The 20,963-nt window shown below is 51.2% G+C and overlaps 8 protein-coding genes across 8 annotated transcripts; 5 read left to right on the top strand and 3 right to left on the bottom strand.

Moving 5' to 3' along the window:
- Nucleotides 1-640: 640 nt before the first annotated feature.
- Nucleotides 641-3,951, bottom strand: HO173_004592 (uncharacterized protein; the record flags this gene model as incomplete). The annotated part of the gene is made up of 3 exons (XM_037306514.1): nucleotides 641-2,851; nucleotides 2,901-2,998; nucleotides 3,048-3,951. 3 exons carry the CDS (start codon nucleotides 3,949-3,951, stop codon nucleotides 641-643), a joined length of 3,213 nt encoding a protein of 1,070 aa, XP_037166452.1.
- Nucleotides 3,952-5,389: 1,438 nt separating this feature from the next.
- Nucleotides 5,390-11,289, top strand: HO173_004591 (uncharacterized protein; the record flags this gene model as incomplete). Its single annotated transcript, XM_037306513.1, has 4 exons — nucleotides 5,390-5,400; nucleotides 5,454-5,471; nucleotides 5,525-10,912; nucleotides 10,989-11,289. The coding sequence occupies 4 exons, from the start codon at nucleotides 5,390-5,392 to the stop codon at nucleotides 11,287-11,289; spliced, it is 5,718 nt and encodes a 1,905-aa protein (XP_037166451.1).
- A 905-nt stretch (nucleotides 11,290-12,194) lies between these two features.
- HO173_004590 (uncharacterized protein) lies at nucleotides 12,195-14,268 on the bottom strand (the record flags this gene model as incomplete). Its single annotated transcript, XM_037306512.1, has 2 exons — nucleotides 12,195-14,129; nucleotides 14,221-14,268. The coding sequence occupies 2 exons, from the start codon at nucleotides 14,266-14,268 to the stop codon at nucleotides 12,195-12,197; spliced, it is 1,983 nt and encodes a 660-aa protein (XP_037166450.1).
- Nucleotides 14,269-14,977: 709 nt separating this feature from the next.
- On the top strand, nucleotides 14,978-16,766 carry HO173_004589 (uncharacterized protein; the record flags this gene model as incomplete). Its single annotated transcript, XM_037306511.1, has 2 exons — nucleotides 14,978-15,347; nucleotides 15,394-16,766. 2 exons carry the CDS (start codon nucleotides 14,978-14,980, stop codon nucleotides 16,764-16,766), a joined length of 1,743 nt encoding a protein of 580 aa, XP_037166449.1.
- Nucleotides 16,767-16,865: 99 nt separating this feature from the next.
- HO173_004588 (uncharacterized protein) lies at nucleotides 16,866-17,225 on the top strand (the record flags this gene model as incomplete). Its single annotated transcript, XM_037306510.1, has 2 exons — nucleotides 16,866-16,947; nucleotides 17,041-17,225. The coding sequence occupies 2 exons, from the start codon at nucleotides 16,866-16,868 to the stop codon at nucleotides 17,223-17,225; spliced, it is 267 nt and encodes an 88-aa protein (XP_037166448.1).
- Nucleotides 17,226-17,427: 202 nt separating this feature from the next.
- Nucleotides 17,428-17,787, bottom strand: HO173_004587 (uncharacterized protein; the record flags this gene model as incomplete). Its single annotated transcript, XM_037306509.1, has 1 exon — nucleotides 17,428-17,787. The coding sequence occupies one exon, from the start codon at nucleotides 17,785-17,787 to the stop codon at nucleotides 17,428-17,430; it is 360 nt and encodes a 119-aa protein (XP_037166447.1).
- A 317-nt stretch (nucleotides 17,788-18,104) lies between these two features.
- HO173_004586 (uncharacterized protein) lies at nucleotides 18,105-18,428 on the top strand (the record flags this gene model as incomplete). Its single annotated transcript, XM_037306508.1, has 1 exon — nucleotides 18,105-18,428. One exon carries the CDS (start codon nucleotides 18,105-18,107, stop codon nucleotides 18,426-18,428), a length of 324 nt encoding a protein of 107 aa, XP_037166446.1.
- Nucleotides 18,429-19,053: 625 nt separating this feature from the next.
- On the top strand, nucleotides 19,054-20,379 carry HO173_004585 (uncharacterized protein; the record flags this gene model as incomplete). Its single annotated transcript, XM_037306507.1, has 1 exon — nucleotides 19,054-20,379. The coding sequence occupies one exon, from the start codon at nucleotides 19,054-19,056 to the stop codon at nucleotides 20,377-20,379; it is 1,326 nt and encodes a 441-aa protein (XP_037166445.1).
- Between the last annotated feature and the right edge of the window lie 584 nt (nucleotides 20,380-20,963).

Below are 20,963 nucleotides of genomic sequence, written 5' to 3'. Positions count from 1 at the left end.
CCTACCGAACCAGCGAGTGAGCGGTTCGGCAATAGAGCCCGCGGCTTTCAAGACCCTGTTGGCTTGAGGCGTACCCGTCTTGAAATATCATCCTATTGGAACCGAACCCGTCTTCCGCCAATTCGAGCATTCCAAACCTGTACATTTCTCAAACCAAACACATAACCTTTCCATCTCTATTTCTAGATCAACAACAACGACAACTCACATCAGGCATTCCCTATCCGTCTTCCTCAAAATTACCAGAGTCTATACTTCAACAAGGGCCACTTACTCGCAGATCACGGGGCTGTGGAATAGAATCCCTTCACCTGAGTTTCCGTAGGGGTTGGGCTACCGTGCTGGCCTGATAATTGAGAACAGTATCAGGCGGGAGTACAACAGTATAACCAAACTTTCTGCCCATTCCTGGGTTGTTGGTCCGACGATGCATCATTGTATGTTTTGTGTTTCTCTTTGGTTGATTTTGCGGTAGTATGCGCGTTGGTGCAGTGATAAGGAACAGTAGTGAACTGTTGAAGATGCCGGCGGTAGACAACACTCATCAGGTTCATACACCGTGTATGCAATCTTACGTACGGCTACTTTACTCTATCCTGTACATTGGAAACATCCAAATTCATACCACGACGCTCAAAGCCTAAACATCCCTAACCCTCATTTCCTTCCCACTGCCTTGCGTGCTTGTACCTCCAGCCCCACCATCAATCTCTGTCTCTACCATTTCCAAGCCGGAGAGGTCAGGGTAGCGTTTACTGAAAGTGGTTTCCCAGTCATCGTCGGCAGCGTCCAACGACGATGTCTCAGGAAGTGATTGCTGCTGTTGCAGCCGCGAAGGAAGCGGTTTCCTGGCGACGAGAGATGGAGGTTTGGCAGGTGATGGCGGTCTGTCGCCCGTCCGGAGGATTTGAGGTTTCGGTTGCGGCTTGGGTGGGCCAGTAGGGCGGGTGAATGGCTGTTCGGTTGCAGGCGCGCTGTGACGGGGAAGGTTCTGGAGGAGCGGTGGTCGATTCGACAAGGATAGATTGGGTCGGCCAACGGTTGGAGGCATGTCAGGTAGGGGTTTCGATTGTGGTCGCATTTGGGAACTTAAGCCATCCGATGGATGTGCTGGTGTCTGACGAGAGGTGGTTCGAGGCGGATGGACGGGCTGAGCTTGTCGAACTGGCTGCTCGTCTGAGGAATCTGTGAAGTGGCCATATCCTGATGCAGTCTTTGTTGGTGATGGTGAAGCTCTGCCGCTTTCATCAAGCAGCGACTGGACTTTGCTTTGAATAGAAGCAGCCTTGTTGTTCAACCCGGCCGGCCGCCGTTTGCCATCGTCACCACCTTCAGCAAGACGTTGTCGGTAAGCAGCCGCAGCATCAGCGACCCGTTTCTCCTCCTGGGACAGTCGGCGCCGCTCGAGTTCTCGCCGCATCTCTGGAGGAACCTCTTCAGACTCTTCGAGAGCATTACCATCATCACTCCTACCGTCTGTTGCCTCAGAGCCTGCGATTGGCGTGAGATCGTTTCCACGCACAGGTGAACGGCTTGAGTCTCGTTGTTCCGGAGCTCCAGTGTTTGTCTCAAAGCGCCGGAAAGCCTCTCCAAATCGGCCAGCGAGGAGGGATTTGGTCCCTGACAGCGATACTGATGGCATGCTAGCCCTCTTTATGTGCCTTGATCCGCTGCTAATCCGTTTCTCCTTCCGCTTCGAGGCATCTTCCTCTTCCATGGCCTTCAGAAAGTCCACGTCGGAGTCTATTCTGACTGCTTCCTCTCCATCACTCGCTTCTCCTGTCAAGGCCGAGGTCAGAAGTGGAGCATTGACTGATTCCTGATTTGGTTCCTCGAGTTTAGATTTCTCCCGAGATAGTCTGCGCAAGAGGTTTGGCTTTGACGGTGTTTGGACGCTCGACGGTCTCGCTTTCGAATTTGCCGACTTCGACCGCTGAACCGTGACATCTACACCACTAAGGAACGCAGACCGATGCCTCACCTCAAGTGAGGGTTGGTAGGCCTTTGAGGACTCTTCATTCAAGATTTGGGATTTAGATCTATGGTCAAGGAAGTTGGGCCGCTTTTGGCCCACACCATCAGTCTGAAAGGAAGTAACTTCCAACTCCGGTGCATCAGATACTCTTGGCTGGCTTGAGGACCGGTGAGTTGGAGAAGAAGGGGGAAAGCGAAAAATTGGACGATGGGAATTGGCGGTGTTCTGTAAGGTGGGGGAAGGTGGAGATGGCGATGTCATGGTACCAATTGATACCATTGTAGGTCTTTGAGGAGCTGAGTCTTGACGCTTGGGGTACGGAATGGCTTTCGACTTTGCCATATCATCGACGGTAGGCTTTGGCTTTACTTCGAGGCTCGGAGTATGTGCATGAGGTTTTGACGGCGTTTGAATGGGAGTTTTGGTGCTTGCTTTCGGCTGAGCAAAGGCATCGTCTGCTAACGCATCGGTCACGCGTTGACTGATGTCTTTTGGAGGCTTGCTCTTTGCTTCAGCATCAAATGCAAACTTGCTTCCGGAGTCATGAAGCAATGAGAACTCGTCCAGAGGAGGGAATCGTACTGAAGGGTCATCTGGGACCGGCGGTTCAGGTAAAGTGGTTGGAGCCGCGTCGAGGGCAACGAAAGGGTCGTTCGCGACAGCTCTTAATGGAGATGGACTTGGTTTAGGCTTGTGATCTGCACCAGCTTTGGTGGGCCTTCCACGGCGCATTGGAGTGATGTCTGGTATGGTCTGTTTCTCTTCAACGAGAGGCGCTTTGAAAGCGCCTACCATAGGTGGGGAAGTGAGGTTTGGTTCAGGGGAAGGTAGATGTTGGTTCCGTTGAACACCCGACTGCGTCCGGCCAGAATATATCTGGAAAAATGAGCAATAATTTTACCAGGATAGAGAGAGAAAGGCTCACATCTTTGATTGGGATATCTGTGCCTCGTATCAGGCACACCTCGCGTATTGCCTGATATATGTTAGGCCGCTGTTGCGGATTCTCCCTGAGCATTTGAGCTAGGACAGATTAGCGGTACCCTTTGGCAACAAAAAAGAGGTCCCGCACCTATCAGCTTCTTTATTTGATCGGAAAATGACGGATACCCTGGGAATTTGAAGCTCGCATTGAGTATCGCCATCTGCCCCTGTTCCTCAAATGGTGTCTTGTAGTAGCAGAGCTTGTATAACAATACCCCAAGCGCCCAGATATCACTCTTCTCATCTATGGGCTGCTTCCGGTAGACATCGATCATTTCAGGGCTTCGATATTGCAACGTAGTGTTTTTCTGCACGTCATCCTCGATCAATCTACCCTCAACTGCGCTTGTAGCAGCGGGCCTTGGAGGAGCAGTTGACCCGAAATCACAGAGCTTGTAACGCCGCGTGGAGCCGGAAACTGTGATGAGGACGTTTTCGACCTTCAGATCTCGATGTAGGAGGGGCGGTTTGAGGTAATGCATGCATGCCACGCCAAGGGCAACATCTGAGAAGATTTTTAGGACCTCGGGCTCGGTGAGGCGATTCTGTAAACGAGTATTCATGAAGTCAATCAATCCTCCGCCGTTACAATATTCCATAAGTAGAAATACTTCATAGCCCCCTCCTTTCAATTGCGAAGCGTGAGAATCAATGTAGTTGACGATTTGACGGCGGCCCTTCAGCTTCTTCATTGTTTCTACCTCTGTCCGCATACTGGCCAAAGCCTCCTTGTCGGGTACAGCAACTCTTTTGAGAACCGCACCATCATCTCCATCCACCGGTTTTGGTAGCCGTACGAGGTAGACATGAGCGAAACCTCCCTCAGATAGATACTTCTCTATGACCACTCTGTGCCCGCCCACCTGGACTTTTGTGCCAGGTACGAAAGTCCCACTTGGTATCGCGGGGACCACAACCGCGGCAGGAGCTGCAGCATATACAGGCTGTCGAACAGGGGCGGCGAAAGGTGGAGGGTTAAAGACCGTAGACATTGTAGAGGAAGGGCAGATTGCCAGGCGTAGTGCTGGCGCAGGGAAATGATTACTACCGGAGCGTCATTGGTACGGGTGTGTACCGTGGTTTTGTGACCAGTTTGACGACAGAACATAAGGAAGCTATTCAAGCACAAGGCCAGGTATGGTGGTTTGAGGCCGCAGGCAGCGTTGAATCACTCGCGGCTGTGTCTCGATACGCCAAGAAATCCCACCAAGCGATTTGGGCTAGAGCTACAGTAATCCTCTGCCACGGCTCGAAATCCGTTTTCGCCTTGAGAGCAGCTGGAATCCATAGTGAGTACAGTAGTTCATCATCATCAGCATCATCATAATGAGTACAGTAAGAAGGTAATCTGTGGTTGTTGCTTGGAGATAATTCGACCGACGAAGAGTGATCGATTCTCTAATCCATTGGTCTACGTGTTCTACGATCCCCAGGGCGACGATTTGCACCGACAGAGCAGAAACAAATATCAAGCAAAGCGACAGGGCGCACACAGCAAAGTGCTCAAGAGATTGGTTTGAATGTTGCAACACCCGCTCCTAGCCCAGCCAACTGGACATTCACAGGGGGGCGGCGAGACGGTATAGTGCAGGCTTTGAAGCAATCCGACGCTGACTCCTGCCTGTCCTTTGTTTCTGCGACCCTATGTTGAAACATGGTATCTATGGACTGTGCATACTCCAAGAAAGCTTGACGGATGGGTGATTGAAGTAAGTTCCATCAAGGTCGTCGAACGTCGCAGAGAGTACTCCGGAAGTATCCAATAGAAGTGAAGGTGCAGGATCGAGCGCTCATTGGGTTATGCTTCAATGTAGCCTACTCAGTGGTGTGTGAAAAGGGTGAAATGTGAAGGCTTTCTATTGGGTAAATTTGAAGTTAGAAGAGAGGTCGGGTGTCTGCTGTAGTAAGAATGGTGTTTGATAAATGGCAGCCTTGATGATAAAGATTGACACAGCCCCTATTTCCAGTTGGCTTTTCTCTTTTCTCTTTTCTCTTTTCTCTTTTCTCCTTTTTAGAGCCACTTGGCGCTATCGACGCAAGCGCTTAGTCCCGCCAAATTCATGCCACACAGCGGGTACTTAATAAGGTCCCCCCCGCGAGATCCCAGGCCCGGGAAGCAGCGAGCAGCGACTTATTATCAGCCTTACCGACTCATCCAACCACTGAATCCCACACACAACGTCCATTTTGCTATAAGACGTCTTGGCTTTTTCTTTGGATGTTCACTGGAATGCAAAAAGTAAAGTAATGCGGCTACATAATGTTGAGAAGAAGATTGACATCAGATGTTCCATTAATCCTTTCTTTATCGACGCCCAGCACATTCGAAGCAATAATACTACTGCCCCACATTGACAGTGGCAGTGATAGTGACAGTGACGGCGACAGTGACCAACAGCTAAACATCCATCACCAAGAATTCATAAAGCTATGACCTCGAGGTGAGTCAGCCACTCAACTCCTCATTGGATCCTTAACTAATGATCACGTGCAGACTAGATCGCCTAGTAACGTATGAGTGGCTGCATAAAAACCCCTGACCTCGGCTAACTTTGCATCTTTCAGGCTTCTCGAAACAGGATCTACCCAACTGATCAGAAACACTGCCGCCCAGCAACTCGGAGATGTCCAGAAGCAGCATCCAGATGATTTATTCAACCTCTTAACCCGAGTATTTCCCTTTCTAAAATCCAAATCTTGGGATACTCGTACTGCTGCTGCCAAAGCTATTGGCGGCATCGTCGAAAACGCTAGTCGCTTCGACCCTAATGGCGACGACGGTGACGACGGCTTCAAAGCGGATGACTCCATCAAAAATGAGGCTAGGGGTGACCCATCGCATCTTCCCTTGCTCGCTCTGGGCCAAACCCAACTACAGCTGAAGACGCTTGACCTCACAGCAATCTTGACCAATGGCAAGAAGCTTTTAGGCAGTGGAGGCAAAGAGCAAGACTATGCCGTCGCATCCATGGATCCAGCGACAAGGCTGGACTTCCAAAGGAGAGCCTCGTACGCCACGCTAGGGCTTTCTGGCGGAGATGTCGACGATCAGATTTCTAAGATCCTTCGCGAGATGAATATTCCCAAGGCTGAGGAAATCAATCCATACGCTACCCGAGTGCTGCCAACCATGCCCAAAGTCGACACCTCCGAAACTATGGTCTCGGATGATCAGGCGATACGATCGCCAAGTCCCTTCACACCTGGTGGAGACCCTGCCCAGACGTCATTGGATGGATCCGGACTTAGCAAGCGTCAGCTGAATCAGTTGAAACGGAAAAAGAAGCTAGATGCCAGATCACAGGCCAGCAAAGTTAGGGTGGTGGATATTTCAGCTCGTCGACCAAGTAACAACACACCAATTACGCCAGCCGTATCTGAACCATTCGCAATTAAGTCTAGCATCAAACAGGAAACGGACGCTGACGGCGATACAGACATGTTCTCACTGACCCGCGCTAACGTGGACGAGGATGCCAAAATTGTCTCAGACTTCAAAGGCTCCATTGTTCCTGAGAAATCTGTCTTACAGACTGAAGCCGAGGAAGAAGGACTTGAGTGGCCATTTGAACGGTTGTGCGAGGTGCTTACGGTAGATCTCTTCGACCACCACTGGGAGATCCGGCACGGGGCAGCTATGGGCTTACGTGAAGTGATTCGCGTCCATGGTGGAGGTGCCGGTCGAGAGCGTGGAAGAAGTAGGGCTGTCAACGATCAGGTCAACAACAGATGGCTTGAGGATTTGGCATGCCGCTTATGCGCTGTCCTAATGCTGGATCGCTTCGGGGACTACATTTCCGACAATGTCGTCGCACCCATTCGCGAAACTATCGGACAGACCCTTGGTGCTCTCATGGCGCATCTGGAAGCCGCGGCGGTGACTTCGGTCTATCAAGTGTTGTACCGTATGGTCATGCAGAAAGGGTTACAGCTCACGACACGCATATGGGAGGTGTGTCATGGAGGCATGATTGGGCTTCGGTACCTGGTGGCAGTTCGAAGCGATCTCCTCGTGAAAGACAACGGTCTCATGGATGGTGTCGTAGAAGCAGTCATGAAAGGCCTAGCCGACTTCGACGATGATGTTCGGGCTGTCAGTGCTGCTACACTAACTCCAATCGCCAAGGAGTTCGTCGCTCTTCGTCCTGCTGCACTTGATGATCTTATAAACGTCGTCTGGGACTGCCTATCAGAAATTCGAGACGACCTCAGCGCGAGCACTGGATTCGTAATGGATCTCCTTGCCAAGCTCTGCAGTTTTCCAGAGGTGTTGGTTGCAATGCAGGGGAACGCAACAAAAGACGAGGACCATTCGTTCACCAGTCTTGTCCCGAGATTGTACCCTTTTCTTAGACATACGATTACTAGTGTGCGATCTGCCGTCCTTCGCGCTTTACAGACTTTCCTGCGAATCGGAAGTCAGGATACAAGGGGCTGGGTGAGTGGAAGAATACTCAGGCTCGTCTATCAGAATCTGCTCGTGGAGCGCAATGAAACGACACTTAGTCTATCCCTGGAAGTCTGGAACGCGCTTTTGGAAGCTCTTGTCGAGAAAGACGACTCGGAAGCTACCTCTGATTTCTTAGAGCACATGCACGATTTTTTGATCTTGGCCCTCCACCCAATTGGCACCTCTCGAAACCCACTACCGATTGAACTATGCTACTTCATGAAGCCTTCCGGGCAGCTTTATGGACCACCAAATCCTGAGATGATCAAAGCAGCTTCGCAACAGACTGTTGAACCAGCTGCTAAGCGGAGAAAGAGGTCTGAGAAGAAGGAGGAGCCCCCATCATCAGCTCACAACGTCGATGGACATATGATCTCTGGTGATGTTGACCTTGTGGGTGTTGATGCACTGATCAGATCGAGAATATACGCAGCCAAAGCCTTCGCACGGGCGTTGGCTCTTCATCCGCCTCCTGAGTCAAGCTTGAACGGCATTTCTGATGGCCTACGATCGCCTTTTTCAACGACACAAATGCTTTCTGGGCTGGTCATTGAAGAGCATGCCCGGCAGATCCCGAGTTCTTCAGGCAGGACCGGCAGATTTAATGCAGAACTTTTGTCGGTTCTCGACACTGTACGACCTGGAAGCTACAGCGATGTCTTGCCATACCTGAGGGTTGTACGAGCTCAATGCCAGGCATTGCAGAACGCTTTCCGAGATCACGGACACGTATCTCAAGCTAAGCTGCCATCTCTCGCCATTGTAGTCCAAGGCGAGATCGGGGCTGGCCCAACTGCCTTCTCCATATCTAACGCAGAAGCTTGTGTCGGTGCCGATTTTGACCGATTAAAGAAGGCTCTTACGCCGGCCCACCGGATCACATCAGTCCAAATTCTGAACGACGCTCGCACAACCGCCGTTGAAGCAATCGATGAGGCGAAGAAAGTCAAAACAGAAAGAGATATGCGCATCCGAGCCGCTGCTGCGTCTGCGCTCATCGCTGTCGGAGAGATTCCGAAGAAGCCGAGCGGCCTCATCAAAGGTGTCATGGACAGCATCAAGATGGAAGAAAATATCGAATTGCAAAAACGATCAGCTTTCTCGATCGCATCTCTCCTTAATCATTACGCGTCTACACAAAAGCGTGGTCCTGCTGATAAGGTCACTGCCAATTTGATGAGCTTCTACTGCATCGACACATCGGAGACCCCGGAGTTTCGCAACAACGCCACAAGGTCGGATGTCATCTTGTCACTCCACAAAGAAGAAGACCGGAAAGATTATGCCAATACGTCTGACTACGAAAAAGAAGCTAAAAGCGCAAGGATCACTAGGCGCGGTACTAAGGAAGCGCTTGATCAATTGTGCAATCTGTTTGGTACTCAGCTGTTTGAAAAAGCACCGATTTTAAAGTCCAAGATTGAAAACCCTCTTCGTCAAGCCTTCGGCGACGACCCACCAGTGGACCTTGAAGACAATACGGAGTTTGGTCAGGAGGTTGTCGATGGTCTTTCGATACTACGCGCTCTGGTGCCAAACGTCCACTCGAATCTTCACGCTTTCGTCATCGAATTGATGCCTCTGGTGGCAAAAGCATTGCGTAGCCAACTTTCAGTCTTCCGATATGCAGCTGCCAAATGCTTCGCGACAATATGCAGCGTCTTGAGGATCGAAGGCATGACCATGTTGGTCGAGCACGTTCTCCCATTCAGCAGTTCAGATGACCTCCATTGCAGACAGGGTGCGATCGAGCTGGTATATCACCTCATTCATGTAATGGAAGACAGCATCTTGCCCTACGTTATCTTCCTCATAGTCCCTGTGCTGGGCCGTATGAGCGATTCTGACAACGATGTACGGCTTATTGCAACTACTACCTTTGCCACTTTAGTGAAGCTGGTGCCACTAGAGGCCGGCATACCAGATCCACCAGGATTTCCGGAATCATTACTCAAGGGTAGGGATCGAGAACGCAAGTTCATATCGCAAATGCTCGACTTCAAGAAGGTGGAGCCCTTCGAGCTTCCAGTGGCCATCAAAGCTGAGTTGCGATCATATCAGCAAGAGGGTGTGAATTGGCTCGCTTTCCTGAACCGCTACCACCTTCATGGTATCCTCTGCGACGACATGGGCCTTGGAAAGACACTGCAGACACTGTGTATTGTAGCGAGCGACCACCACCTTCGAGCTGAAGAATATGCGAAGACTAAAGCTTCGGATGTCCGAAGACTTCCATCTCTCATTATCTGCCCACCAACACTTTCGGGCCATTGGCAGCAAGAGATCCAACAATTTGCCCCATTCTTGTCCTGCCTGGCTTATGTCGGGCCCACCGCGGACAGGGCCAGATTGAGAGACCAGCTTGGCAAGACGGATGTAGTCATCACTTCCTACGATATATGTAGGAACGACATCGACGTCTTCATGCCATTCAGTTGGAATTACTGTGTCCTCGATGAGGGCCATCTCATCAAGAATCCAAGGGCAAAGACTAGCATGGCTGTCAAGCGACTCGTCAGCAACCATCGTCTCATTCTTTCCGGAACCCCAATACAAAACAATGTCCTCGAACTTTGGTCTCTCTTCGACTTTCTGATGCCGGGCTTCCTGGGTACGGAGAAGGTGTTCCTCGACCGCTTTGCCAAACCAATAGCCGCATCTCGTTTCAGCAAATCTTCCTCCAAAGAACAAGAAGCCGGGGCTCTTGCCATTGAAGCTCTACACAAACAAGTCCTACCATTTCTCCTTCGACGCCTGAAAGAGGAAGTACTTGACGATCTCCCGCCTAAGATCCTCCAAAATTACTATTGCGACCTCTCCGAATTACAGAAGAAGCTCTTCGAAGACTTTGCTAAGAAGGAGGGCAAGACCCTCACTGACAAAGCCGGCAGCGATAGCAAAGAAGCTAAACAGCATATCTTCCAGGCTCTACAATACATGCGCAAGCTGTGCAACTCACCATCTCTTGTCGTGAAAGAAGATCACAAGCAGTACGCTGCCATACAATCCCAACTCGCTCGCCAGAACTCCAGCCTCAAAGACGTCGTCCACGCCCCCAAGCTTACAGCTTTGCGCGACTTGTTGGTAGACTGCGGTATCGGCACTGATCCTGCCGAGAACAATAACTTTGTCTCTCCCCATCGCGCCCTCATATTCTGCCAAATGAAAGAGATGCTTGATATAGTCGCCAACGACGTCCTGCGCGCTCTTCTCCCCTCCGTTCAGTACCTGCGCCTGGATGGCAGCGTGGAAGCCAACAAGCGTCAAAATATCGTCAATCAATTCAACACAGACCCCAGCTATGACTGCCTGCTGTTGACTACCAGCGTCGGTGGGCTCGGACTCAATTTGACTGGTGCAGATACCGTCATCTTCGTGGAGCATGACTGGAATCCGCAGAAAGACCTGCAGGCTATGGACCGTGCGCATAGGATTGGGCAGAAGAAGGTAGTGAATGTGTATCGGCTGGTCACGCGGGGCACATTGGAGGAGAAGATTTTAAAGTATGTTGTCCCCTAATCTTCATGACCACCTTTCGTCCATCGAAGGTGCAAAAGCTGACGCACATGTCTTGCACAGTCTTCAGCGCTTCAAAATCGACGTTGCTTCCACCGTGGTGAACCAACAAAACGCCGGTCTCGCAACTATGGAAACGGACCAGATCCTCGATCTCTTCAATCTCGGCGAGACGGTGCCCGCCACTACGCTTGACAATAAGGACACAGAAGGCAGAGAAGAAGACATGGTGGATGTGACCACTGGTGAAGTCAAGGAGAAGGGCAAGAAAGGCTGGCTGGATGATTTGGGAGAGTTGTGGGATGAGAGAGCTTATGAGGAAGAGTTCGATTTGGGAGGGTTCCTGAAGACGATGAAGATGTAATTGGAGCACAGCCTGTTGCTCATCATCTATGGGGGTGGATGGCTCATTTTACGCGGATGAAGGGGTTGTTGGTAAGAGGAAGGAAGCATCGGCCCTGCTGCATATTTAGCGATGAGCGTCTTTTTGAGCATTTATAAGCATCTTGAGCGTTGACATCAGGCCGGCTTCTGGCCGCTGAGCGGTACCATTAATTCGAGAGCCACCCTTGTTGGATAACCCCACCCCGTCGAATTGAAAGTTGAAGAGGACGGCCTGTTTCCATCCCACTCGAAGAATCCACAATCTGGCCGACTCCAAGGTTTCTAACCCTACATCCCAGGTGCATCCTACCTAGACGTGGACGGCTTCGCATTGGCCCCCTCCCCCTCCCCCCCCCCCCCCCCCCGACCCCGAAGTCTGCGTGCGCGGCGAACGGGGACGTCTTTCGTTTACGGATTACTGAGACGGCTCAGAGGACGCTGTATGTACTGTTCATCACCGTAAAAACCCTCTGTTCTTGTCATTGGTCACTGTTTCTTGTGAATGCTCGGAAAGGGACATGCGTCTTCGATTTGAAACAGCTTGGGAATCATCAGTGCGGATGAAGCGAAGCCATGCTGGCTGGAAGGCAATTTTGTTATGAGCCGTCGCCGGTAGTTGATTGTGTGACATTGCAAATGCACCTATCTACTTGCGACTCGATCGTACACATTGATCGCCTAGAGCCTCTCAGAAACGCGCCTGGCAGTGGAGAAGTACAAGTTCAATAGCAACACAGCAGAAAGAAATCCACTTTTGATCCATCATGTCGACCGCATTTCTCATCCATGCATCAACCTATCGTAGCATTCTCATTAGAAAATCACTCGCATTATTCCACAACATCGTCCCCAAGTCCGACGTATCAAGGTTAGCTCGTTCAAGATCTAGCGCCTCTCCTTCGGCCTCGCGAGCATGTTCAATCTGCCCAGACTAATACCCATCCTTCCCTTCTCTTTTGCACCACCAAGTTTTAGGATTCTGCTCCCAGCTGCACGTCTCTTCAATGGGGAGGAGGTTTCCGCCGACTTCCCCTGCGATCCGTTCATACGCTGCTTTTTTGCCTTTCGCTGATCGTTATCATCTTCATCCAGTGCCATTGGGTCGGCATTCTCTTCGTCTCCAGCTTCGGTGTCAGATTCGGCACGACGTCGCTTCTTGTTTGACATGCCATGCGGAATGGATGGGAGGTTGCTGAAGGCAGACAGAGGCGTTGAGATGCTGCTTGGACGGACGTGACGGATCGTACTCCCTGGGCTGGTAATAGAGGCAGGTGATCCGGTGTCGAAGTCCATAGTCTTCTCGGAGCGGAAGGTGAAGTCGCCAGGCGCGGATGTTTTATGGATCTTGGTGCGAGTGGTGATATTAGGAGAGTTACCCAGATCCGGATACGAGATCGGATCGGAGGATTTAGGGGTGTCATCAGATGGTTGCGATTGATGGTATGGATATGGTGTTGGGATCTTGGATGGAGATGGCGAGTTGGCTGCAAGGTCATGCTGAGACTTGGTGCTGGGTGTGAAGCCTACTCGCTTCATCGTGGGCGAACGATGCAGACCCACCGACGGAGTACCAGGGAGATCAGGTAAATCCTTCTCAAGATCCATCTTGCCTTGAGGGAGTGGCAGGTGAGTGCCTGCTGCAACCTTTGTTGGATCATTGGAGAACTTCGGCTGGGAGCGATGTAGAATGGACTTCATGCTGCCAAAGCGTGAAAGCGAAGAGAGGTACTTGTTGCTTCCTTCAGTCTTTGGCGCTACTGGGCTTCCAAGAGTCTTTGTAGAAGCAGATCTACTCAACGATGGAATCATGGATGTCTTCATTGACTTTACGCTGACTGAGCGAGCCAAAGATGCCTTTGTAGGAGTGGTGACGGCGCTTGGTAAGCCAGACTGAGTTCGTACGTTGGCAGATGTGGTCTGTGTATGCTCTACCTCCGAGTCAGTGTCTCGTGAGACTGGCCTCGCTGAGGATGTATCATCGTAACGGTTCTGCTTGACACGCTTGCCCGGCGAGGTGTTCTCAAGTCGATCGCTCGAAATCTGTTGACCGAATGTTTGGAATGACTTCGACCGAGGAAGTTTCCCGAGAGGCTCATTTAGCCCTGCCTTTGATGGACTTCGCTTCAACGAAGATGCATTGGCCTCGACCTTGTTCTTCCAGACAGATCCATGTCCAGCGATGGAATCCATCTTCTTGAACTCTTGCTTGTGAACATCACTGTACCGTCCAGACTTGCCCTTGGGCTTTGCAATCTTCCGACCGCCAACACCGTAGAATTGGTCCGCCTCGCCATCTTTGTTTTCTTGTTTGCTTCGCTCTTCTACCATCTGCGCTTTGATCTTTGCGGCTTCCTCTCTTACGCTGTCCATGATTTTCTGGGCCTCGACACTTAGGTCCGATTCTGGGCGCTCAAAAGTAAAGTCGAAGGTAGGTGAAGTCATTTGGCCGGGCAAAGAGCCTTTCGATTTTGATGGCGTCTGCTGAGGGAGCACTGTGAGGGTAGGTTTTGAAGGAGAAGCAATCATTCGAGAAAAGATACTGCCGAAGCCTTGACGAGACGCCGATGGCTTGACAGTGCTCTGGTGGACTTTGCTTGGGTGCATTTCCACCATAGGTGGCTGTATACGAGAAGCCGTCTGAGGTGTCTTGACTGGCGATGACTGGCCAGTGAAAGGACCTTGGGCCATAGCAGTGTTTGGGGGGGCGAGAGGTGAGGAGACTAGTGTGTTGAGGGAGCGTGGGGCACCACTTGGAGGAGACTCGTCCCTCTCGAGTAGAGAGGATAGCTTACTTGCTAAGGGCGTAGCATTGAGGTGAGACTATTGCCCGGTCAGTATGTATTCCTGAACACGACACAAATAGACAGGGGGCAAAGCTGGGGCTAAATTGTCGGCAGTGCTGTTTACTCACAGGTGTTTCGCCCTTGATGCGCGAGGACCTCCGTCGAGGTGTAGCCATTGTCGGCGAGATATCAGAGCACTTAATCACGCTGGGAACCTATGACAATGTTTGTGTAAGGTGATGCAAAAGTTTGAAGCGATGGTGTGGTATTGGAGTCTGTTGTCATCGGAGAAATGACGGGTTGTTTACTTTATCGCCTAGACCGCCTTAGCTCATAGGGCGCTAACGTAGAAGTCCTACGGAAGCCGAGAACTGCGCTTGAGCGTTAGTCCTCCAGACGTGCCAAGGTGCTAAGCTCCTTCAGGTTAACATGTTGACCTCGCTTCAGCCCCGTTGGCACCGCTCGTTTCATTACTAAGCGCGAACCAACCCTAAGGGGCTTGGTGCGGGAAACCACGTCTAAGGGATTGACGCAAAAATTGCCGATTTTGAGGCGAACAACTTTTCCTTATCGACCCCCGCTTCGAGTCGGATGGTGCACTAACTTTGGCACTGGTGGGACCATCTTATTCATGGCGAACGTCATGCTGAAACGACGGCTTGATACGAGGCGAGGCAAGGTACCTCTTGCTGTGGTTGCTACTCTTGCTCTTTACGGTCTTGCTTACGTGGTGATGCCGGGATCTTCGGATCATGTCCACATGACTATAAAGGGTCAGGGCGAGTTTCAAAGCTTTTCATAGACTTACTTCTCTTGGGAAGAGCCTTGATTCGAAGCAAGGATTATGAATATTGAGATATTTTGATCATTCTGACCATTGGCAAGATGTTGAACGGTGAAAAGCCATACTCGCTGCAGAAGGGAATCCATTCAGCACTCAAAGATCTTCTTCGAACGGCAGATGGATTAGTCCCTCTGGAAGTGAAAAACCATCTTCGAGATATGACCTTTGAGTCTAAAGGCCATGGAGACGTTATAGGCTTGCCTTGTCCTCTAAAGGAGACCGAAGCTGTCACGGCGTTGAAGGCTGTTGAAGCTAGCACTATAGCTGCTATTACTGATTTACGCTTTGGAATGGATAAGAGAGACATCAGGATCAGCGTAGAGCGAGCCACTTGTTTTCTTTTTGCTGCATATCTTTCGACAGTGGATGGCATGGCAAAAGGGGATCCCAATGTCAAGTCAAAGTTGAAGGGTTAGCTTCAAGAGACGCCAGCTTGAGCATAGACTTACGATTCCAGACACGGATCTTTTGAAGGCCCAATCGATCCTCTATCGACGATTTGCAGCCAATCTGTACGAAACTCGGACTCCTGGAGAATATTTTCATCTTCATGGCTCGCTTGAAGCAACAACCTCACTTAACATGATTGGCCTGGAGGGGTACCGACCCGATGTGACCGACTATCATGACTGCCTCAATCTAATCGAAAGCCATATGAAGAAATTCTCACCTGCAGAGCTTGAAGCAATGAACGCTAAGCATAGGCAAGCAGGCGTAACTTGCCTCAAATACGACGACTTCAAAAAGACACATTATGGCCGAAGCAAGCTGGACCTGCCACCATGGACTCTCGAGAATCTAGAAATCTCGACACCACCCGTGCCATTTCCAGCCCGAAGTAGCACAACTAACAAGCCACAGCCGCTTGCTGGCATCAGAGTACTGGAGCTCTGTAGGATAATCGCTGGACCAGTCATCGGGCGTACCCTGGCGGAGTATGGAGCGGATGTCTTGAAGGTTACTGCACCTCACCTGAGTGACGTACCATTCTTTCAAGTTGACGGCAACATGGGCAAACACGCCACGGAACTAAATCTCCGCGACCCGAACTCGCGCCAGGTATTCGAATCCCTCCTTCAAACTGCTGACATACTTGTCGATGGCTACCGTCCTGGCTCTCTAACCCGCCTAGGCTATGGACCCTCCCAGATCCTCCAGCTGATTCAGTCTCGGAACAAAGGCATCATCTACATCTCGGAATCCTGCTTTGGCGCCCTTCCCCCTTCTTCAAACGAGGCTCCAGACTCCGAGGCGTCTCAATGGTCGCAGAGACCGGGCTGGCAGCAGATTGCGGATTGTGTGACTGGTGTCGCGTGGACGCAAGGTACCGAATTTTTAGACCTTGAGGGGCCGGTCATTCCACCTTTCCCAATGAGCGATTACGGGACTGGCTGCGCGGGCGCTATTGCTGCACTGACAGGTCTGTATAAGCGTGCTACCGAAGGAGGAAGCTGGTGGGGCGGTGTGAGCTTAGTTGGATACAATGTCTATCTCTTGAGCTTGGGTTTATATCCGCCTGAAGTTGTCGACGATCTCAAATCGCGCTTCAGGGATGCTGGATTTTATGGCAAAGGGGAAGGTGGACTGAGGCATAGTGATAGCGTTGACGAAGTGGGCAAACGAGCGTTAAGTGCTATGAAGCAAGTAAGGCCAGAACTTTTCGCTAAGGAGAACTTTGACGAGGCGTGGAGTCAGGGCTTCGGGGCGAAGGTCAGGTACGCGAAGAGTGCGGTCGATATTGCTGGGATTAGGGTTGGGTTCTCAAGAGGGACAAGGCCGAATGGTACCGATGAGGCGGGCTGGGATGGGTGGGAAGTGGAAACGAGGTAGAGTCGCATTGTACTTATCTCACTCGACCACGTAACCCACCACGAACATAAGAAGCATCGCACACCACACTACCGCACAATTGCACTTCGCATTGCAGCCATGACTACAAATCAATCAGACAGTCGTAAGGTGCGAGAAGTTCGACGTAGGCAACGTCAACACAAACGCACAACTGAGAGTAGTGAATCTTCTAAAGACACAAAGATTGATCCACGGAATTAGCGCATCTCCTAGCCAAGCACGCCGCTGCAACGTCGGCTACACGCGTAGACAGATCATGGGGCCATCGCCGAAGAGCCTGCTCTCCAGCTCGCTCGTTACTTCAACGCGAAGGACGAGGAGGAGCTCAGAAGTGAGCGTTTGAGCCGGGAGGCCGTGGTTGTTTTGGCGCGTTTGGAAGAGGAGAGGCAGATGATGAGGGAGGCGCTGGGGGTCTCTGGCCGGGTGAGAGATTCGTAATTGGGGCCGGTGATGCAAGAGGTTGGGGAAGGAGAAGGGCAAGTCTTGGTGATGGAGGAAAGGGGACGATGGGGATGGAGGCGTTGCTTTGCGTGGTGAAGAGCGCGTTTTGGGGGGGCATTCCACTGTCGTGATGGGTCCGGCCGGGTCAGAAATAGGTGACGAGGAGGCATTGTAGATAGATTTGGAGAAAATCGACCTGCTACAGTCCTGCCAACCTTCTCCATCCTACGTTCTCAGTCAGACTTCCCACACCTTCTGTCTCTCCATTAAGACTGACGCCCTTGCCTTGATATGCCCTCTCCAGCTCCTCTTGAGCTCCCTCTTCTTCCACACATCTGACTTGAACTTCCGCCAATTTTCCTGCCAGGCTGACTCCACTCGGCCAATCTGCCCTTAACACCGGCGCCATCTCGTCCATCAAAGCATACGAAGAAGGCCTTTTCCCTCGTTTGAGCTTGGTATCCTGCGTGTCGTCGATGAAGGCGGGGCGGACATTGTAGATGCGAAGCAAAGGGTGTGTAGGAATGAGGGAGATGAGGGAGGAGTTCGGCAGCGCCATTCGTGCTGGCGGAAAGGGCGGTAAACCGACCTGTGTTGCGCGTTGCCTTCAAGGGGATCAGCTGAGACCTAAACGCAATGGAAGTTTAAAGTGGCTGACTCTTTCTCCCCAGTCGTAGACAATATTGTAGAGCGGACTCAGCGTAGCGAACGCTTTGGCGGCTGCGAGAGGGTAGTCGAGGGTAGGAACTCTGTATTCACTGAACCGAAATCTACGTCAGCCCTTCTTCTCTCATGGACTTTTCTGAGCCTACATCTTGTGCGCGCGCGGTTCCTCCGCTATACTTACGTATTCACCACTGAACCTACCCAGCTGAGATGCCCCGAAGCCCACCCACATCCCACTGGCTCCCTTCAACTGCTCGAGCAGTCCTTGCGTATTATCGCATCGACCTTTCTAACGCTCTGGGCTTGCTTGACGGGCCGTCTTGGAAGCACGGCGATGTTGGAGGGTGCAATGCAGTGGGCGAAGACAGCGGATCCAGCGGTGCCCGTGCGACCGGTCAAGATGACATGGGCCATGATGGGGGAAAGCCTGAACGGATAATGCTGTCAACGGCAAATGGACCCGTGGCCTGTGTAACGGGACTGGAGTGCTCTGTAGAGTACTTAGTCATTCTGCTTATTGCAACTCGGGGTTAAAGCCGTTGCGTAAAGCCTCCGTGAAGCACATTTGTCGCAGACTAAAAAATTATGTTTTGGCAGGAGACGAAATTTTCTTGTGCTAGCTGACCACCTGACGTCTACAGAGTATTCGTATTGCACCCTACCATCTAAGCAGGGTCTTCTGGTCGTCCGCTTTGTACAGCTAATCTAAGTGGGAATTGGCATGGCATCTACCACTTGATGAAAGCCACCCACTTTCGTGGATTACGAACGGACGTGGTGGTGGTAGAGTATGCGCAAGGACTCACCATGCGAAAATAAACCTCACCCATGCCAGCCCTCATTACATCTAAGCTTGAGATTGCCCTCATATTAGATGGAGTGATTAAGCATAGCGAGGACCTGCACCTGTATTAGTATGATTGATGAGCACTTTTGAGCTGTGACTCAGGACCAAGCCTCCACATGAAATAGTTTGTTAGTTCGTTTGATTATATTCGCATTATTTGATGAATGGACTCATAAATCTCATCCCTAAAATATTTCCGAGGGTCTGTACCAAAAGGCTCTGCCGACTTTGTTAGCAAGGGACGGCCACTCAAGAACCGCGAGAATTTACGGACCTCAAGCAGTCAACAATATTACCATCATCACCACGAAAATGCGTAGATGCCCTTTATCTTCCAACATTCCAGACAAAGAATGGCCTGCACCCGAGCATTCAGATGTCAAATCACATGGCCGGCCGGACGAAACACTTGAGGGTATACCCGTTCAGACTCGTATACCAGAAAGAACCCAGGAGGTTCTCATCCCCCCAATGGCGATGGTCACGCCCAGCATGAGCGAAAATTCCATCACTCCACTTCCAAGTGACCAGCCTCATCAAGCTCCTCCTCAAACCGAGACATCTCCGTCCCCTCCACAACACCCATCGACTCAATGCAACGGCATGGAACGCACCACCTCACCCATCCGGTCGTCATCCCCACACTCACCCACCTCCATCGGATCTATCCTCTCCGCGCCCCCCTTTTCCCCTTCAATATATCCCTCTTATCTCCTTCCGTATCTAGTTCCAATCCCCCCTCCCCTACGAAAAGGGAAAGACGCCACCAAAAGGACCGTACGCCGATTCGCAAGACGGCTTTTACGCCTCGAAGCCTGCCTGACTCCATCGATGATAGTCGCCCGCGCGCAGCGACGATTAGAGCAAGAACAGATGAAGAGATCCGAGTCAGACCTTTTCAAAGAAGCTTGCATGAAGAGCGAGCTGAAGAGAGCGAAGAGAACAGATGTATTTCCAGAAACGTTCCAAACCATTGACATTCACAATGATGGTCAAGAGGATGAGGACAGCGCGTGCGAGCAGATCATCATTACGCAAGCCAGCGAGATAGGCGCAGAGACCAGAACAACCAAGACCGAGGCCTTCGCCGGCCTGATAATCATCCAACATCGACTCAGCGCCATGAGCCAGGCTCTTTCCGAACACGCCAAGGACGGAATGCTGCGAACAGAGCCAGGCCGCCACTCATTTTACGTTGACGCAGCCGTATCGAGCGACAACGGATTAACAGGTATCGCAGTGGTACACAAAACGCATCGGCAGTACTGGGCCTCGCTATGGACTGCCAAAGGCTATCGCATACGCGAAGCGCTAGATCAAGAGGACGCCGAAATATGGGCCATCTGGCAAGCACTGCAGGTTACATTAGAGAAAGTTCATGCCGACCGTGCACAAGTGAAGCCACAAGATCCCTGTTCTCTCGCGGTAGTCTACTCCGATTGTGCAGTGGCGCTGGTTAAGATTGGAAAAGGTAAGTCTGATGGCAGGAAGGTGGTGCAGAAGATCATCGACCAATCAATGGAGCTCCAACGGCTTGGGGTGGAGGTACAACTCCATTGGGTTCCAGGACATGTAAATATACCTGGCAATGAGCTGGCAGATCTTGTGGCTAAAAAGGCTCGGCAGCCTGTCAAGTAGGACTGTGAGAGGTGTTTGCAGGTCTCACTGTTTCCTTTGGGCCTCACGACTAGCGACAGTTTCATGCGGCGCAAGTGGAGAGATGAACAAAGATGCGACAGTTTCAATTGCTAAACTGCTAAGCTGGACTGATGCCGAAAACACTTCTGCTAAAGCTCAACTACTCAAACGAATCCACTAGATGGAGGAACAACTTGTACCAGCCCTGGACCTTGGGTTTGCGGTGGCATCTAAGGTGAGAATGCTCTACTGCGAGATATTAGCAACTTAGTTGACGGGCTTGCATAATCAAACAAATACCTCGGACACAGGAGGGATTCGATGGTAGTACCGGCAGTATGGACTGATGAATGACGACCATACTGGTGGTTGCAGACGTCGATCTGAAGCTTCGAGGCGTCTTGAGCCGGAAGAGGTTTAAGAGTGGGAGTCCATAAAAAAAAAGGAGGTCAGCTTGCCATCACTGAGTAGTATGAATTGCACCTTTCGGTAACCACCATGTGGGTCTAGACAAATGCCAATTTTCCGCTTTGTATGAGAATCGAACTCAACATCCCACGCTAGCTGCACGGAAGGAACTCAAA

The sequence above is a fragment of the Letharia columbiana genome, assembly GCF_014066305.1.
Source record: "Letharia columbiana isolate WasteWater2 chromosome Unknown Sc0000012_s0, whole genome shotgun sequence".
In the NCBI taxonomy this organism is placed as follows: Eukaryota; Fungi; Ascomycota; class Lecanoromycetes; order Lecanorales; family Parmeliaceae; genus Letharia; species Letharia columbiana.
The sequence above is the reverse complement of the archived record's forward strand: the minus strand, read 5'-3'. Positions and strand labels throughout refer to the sequence as shown.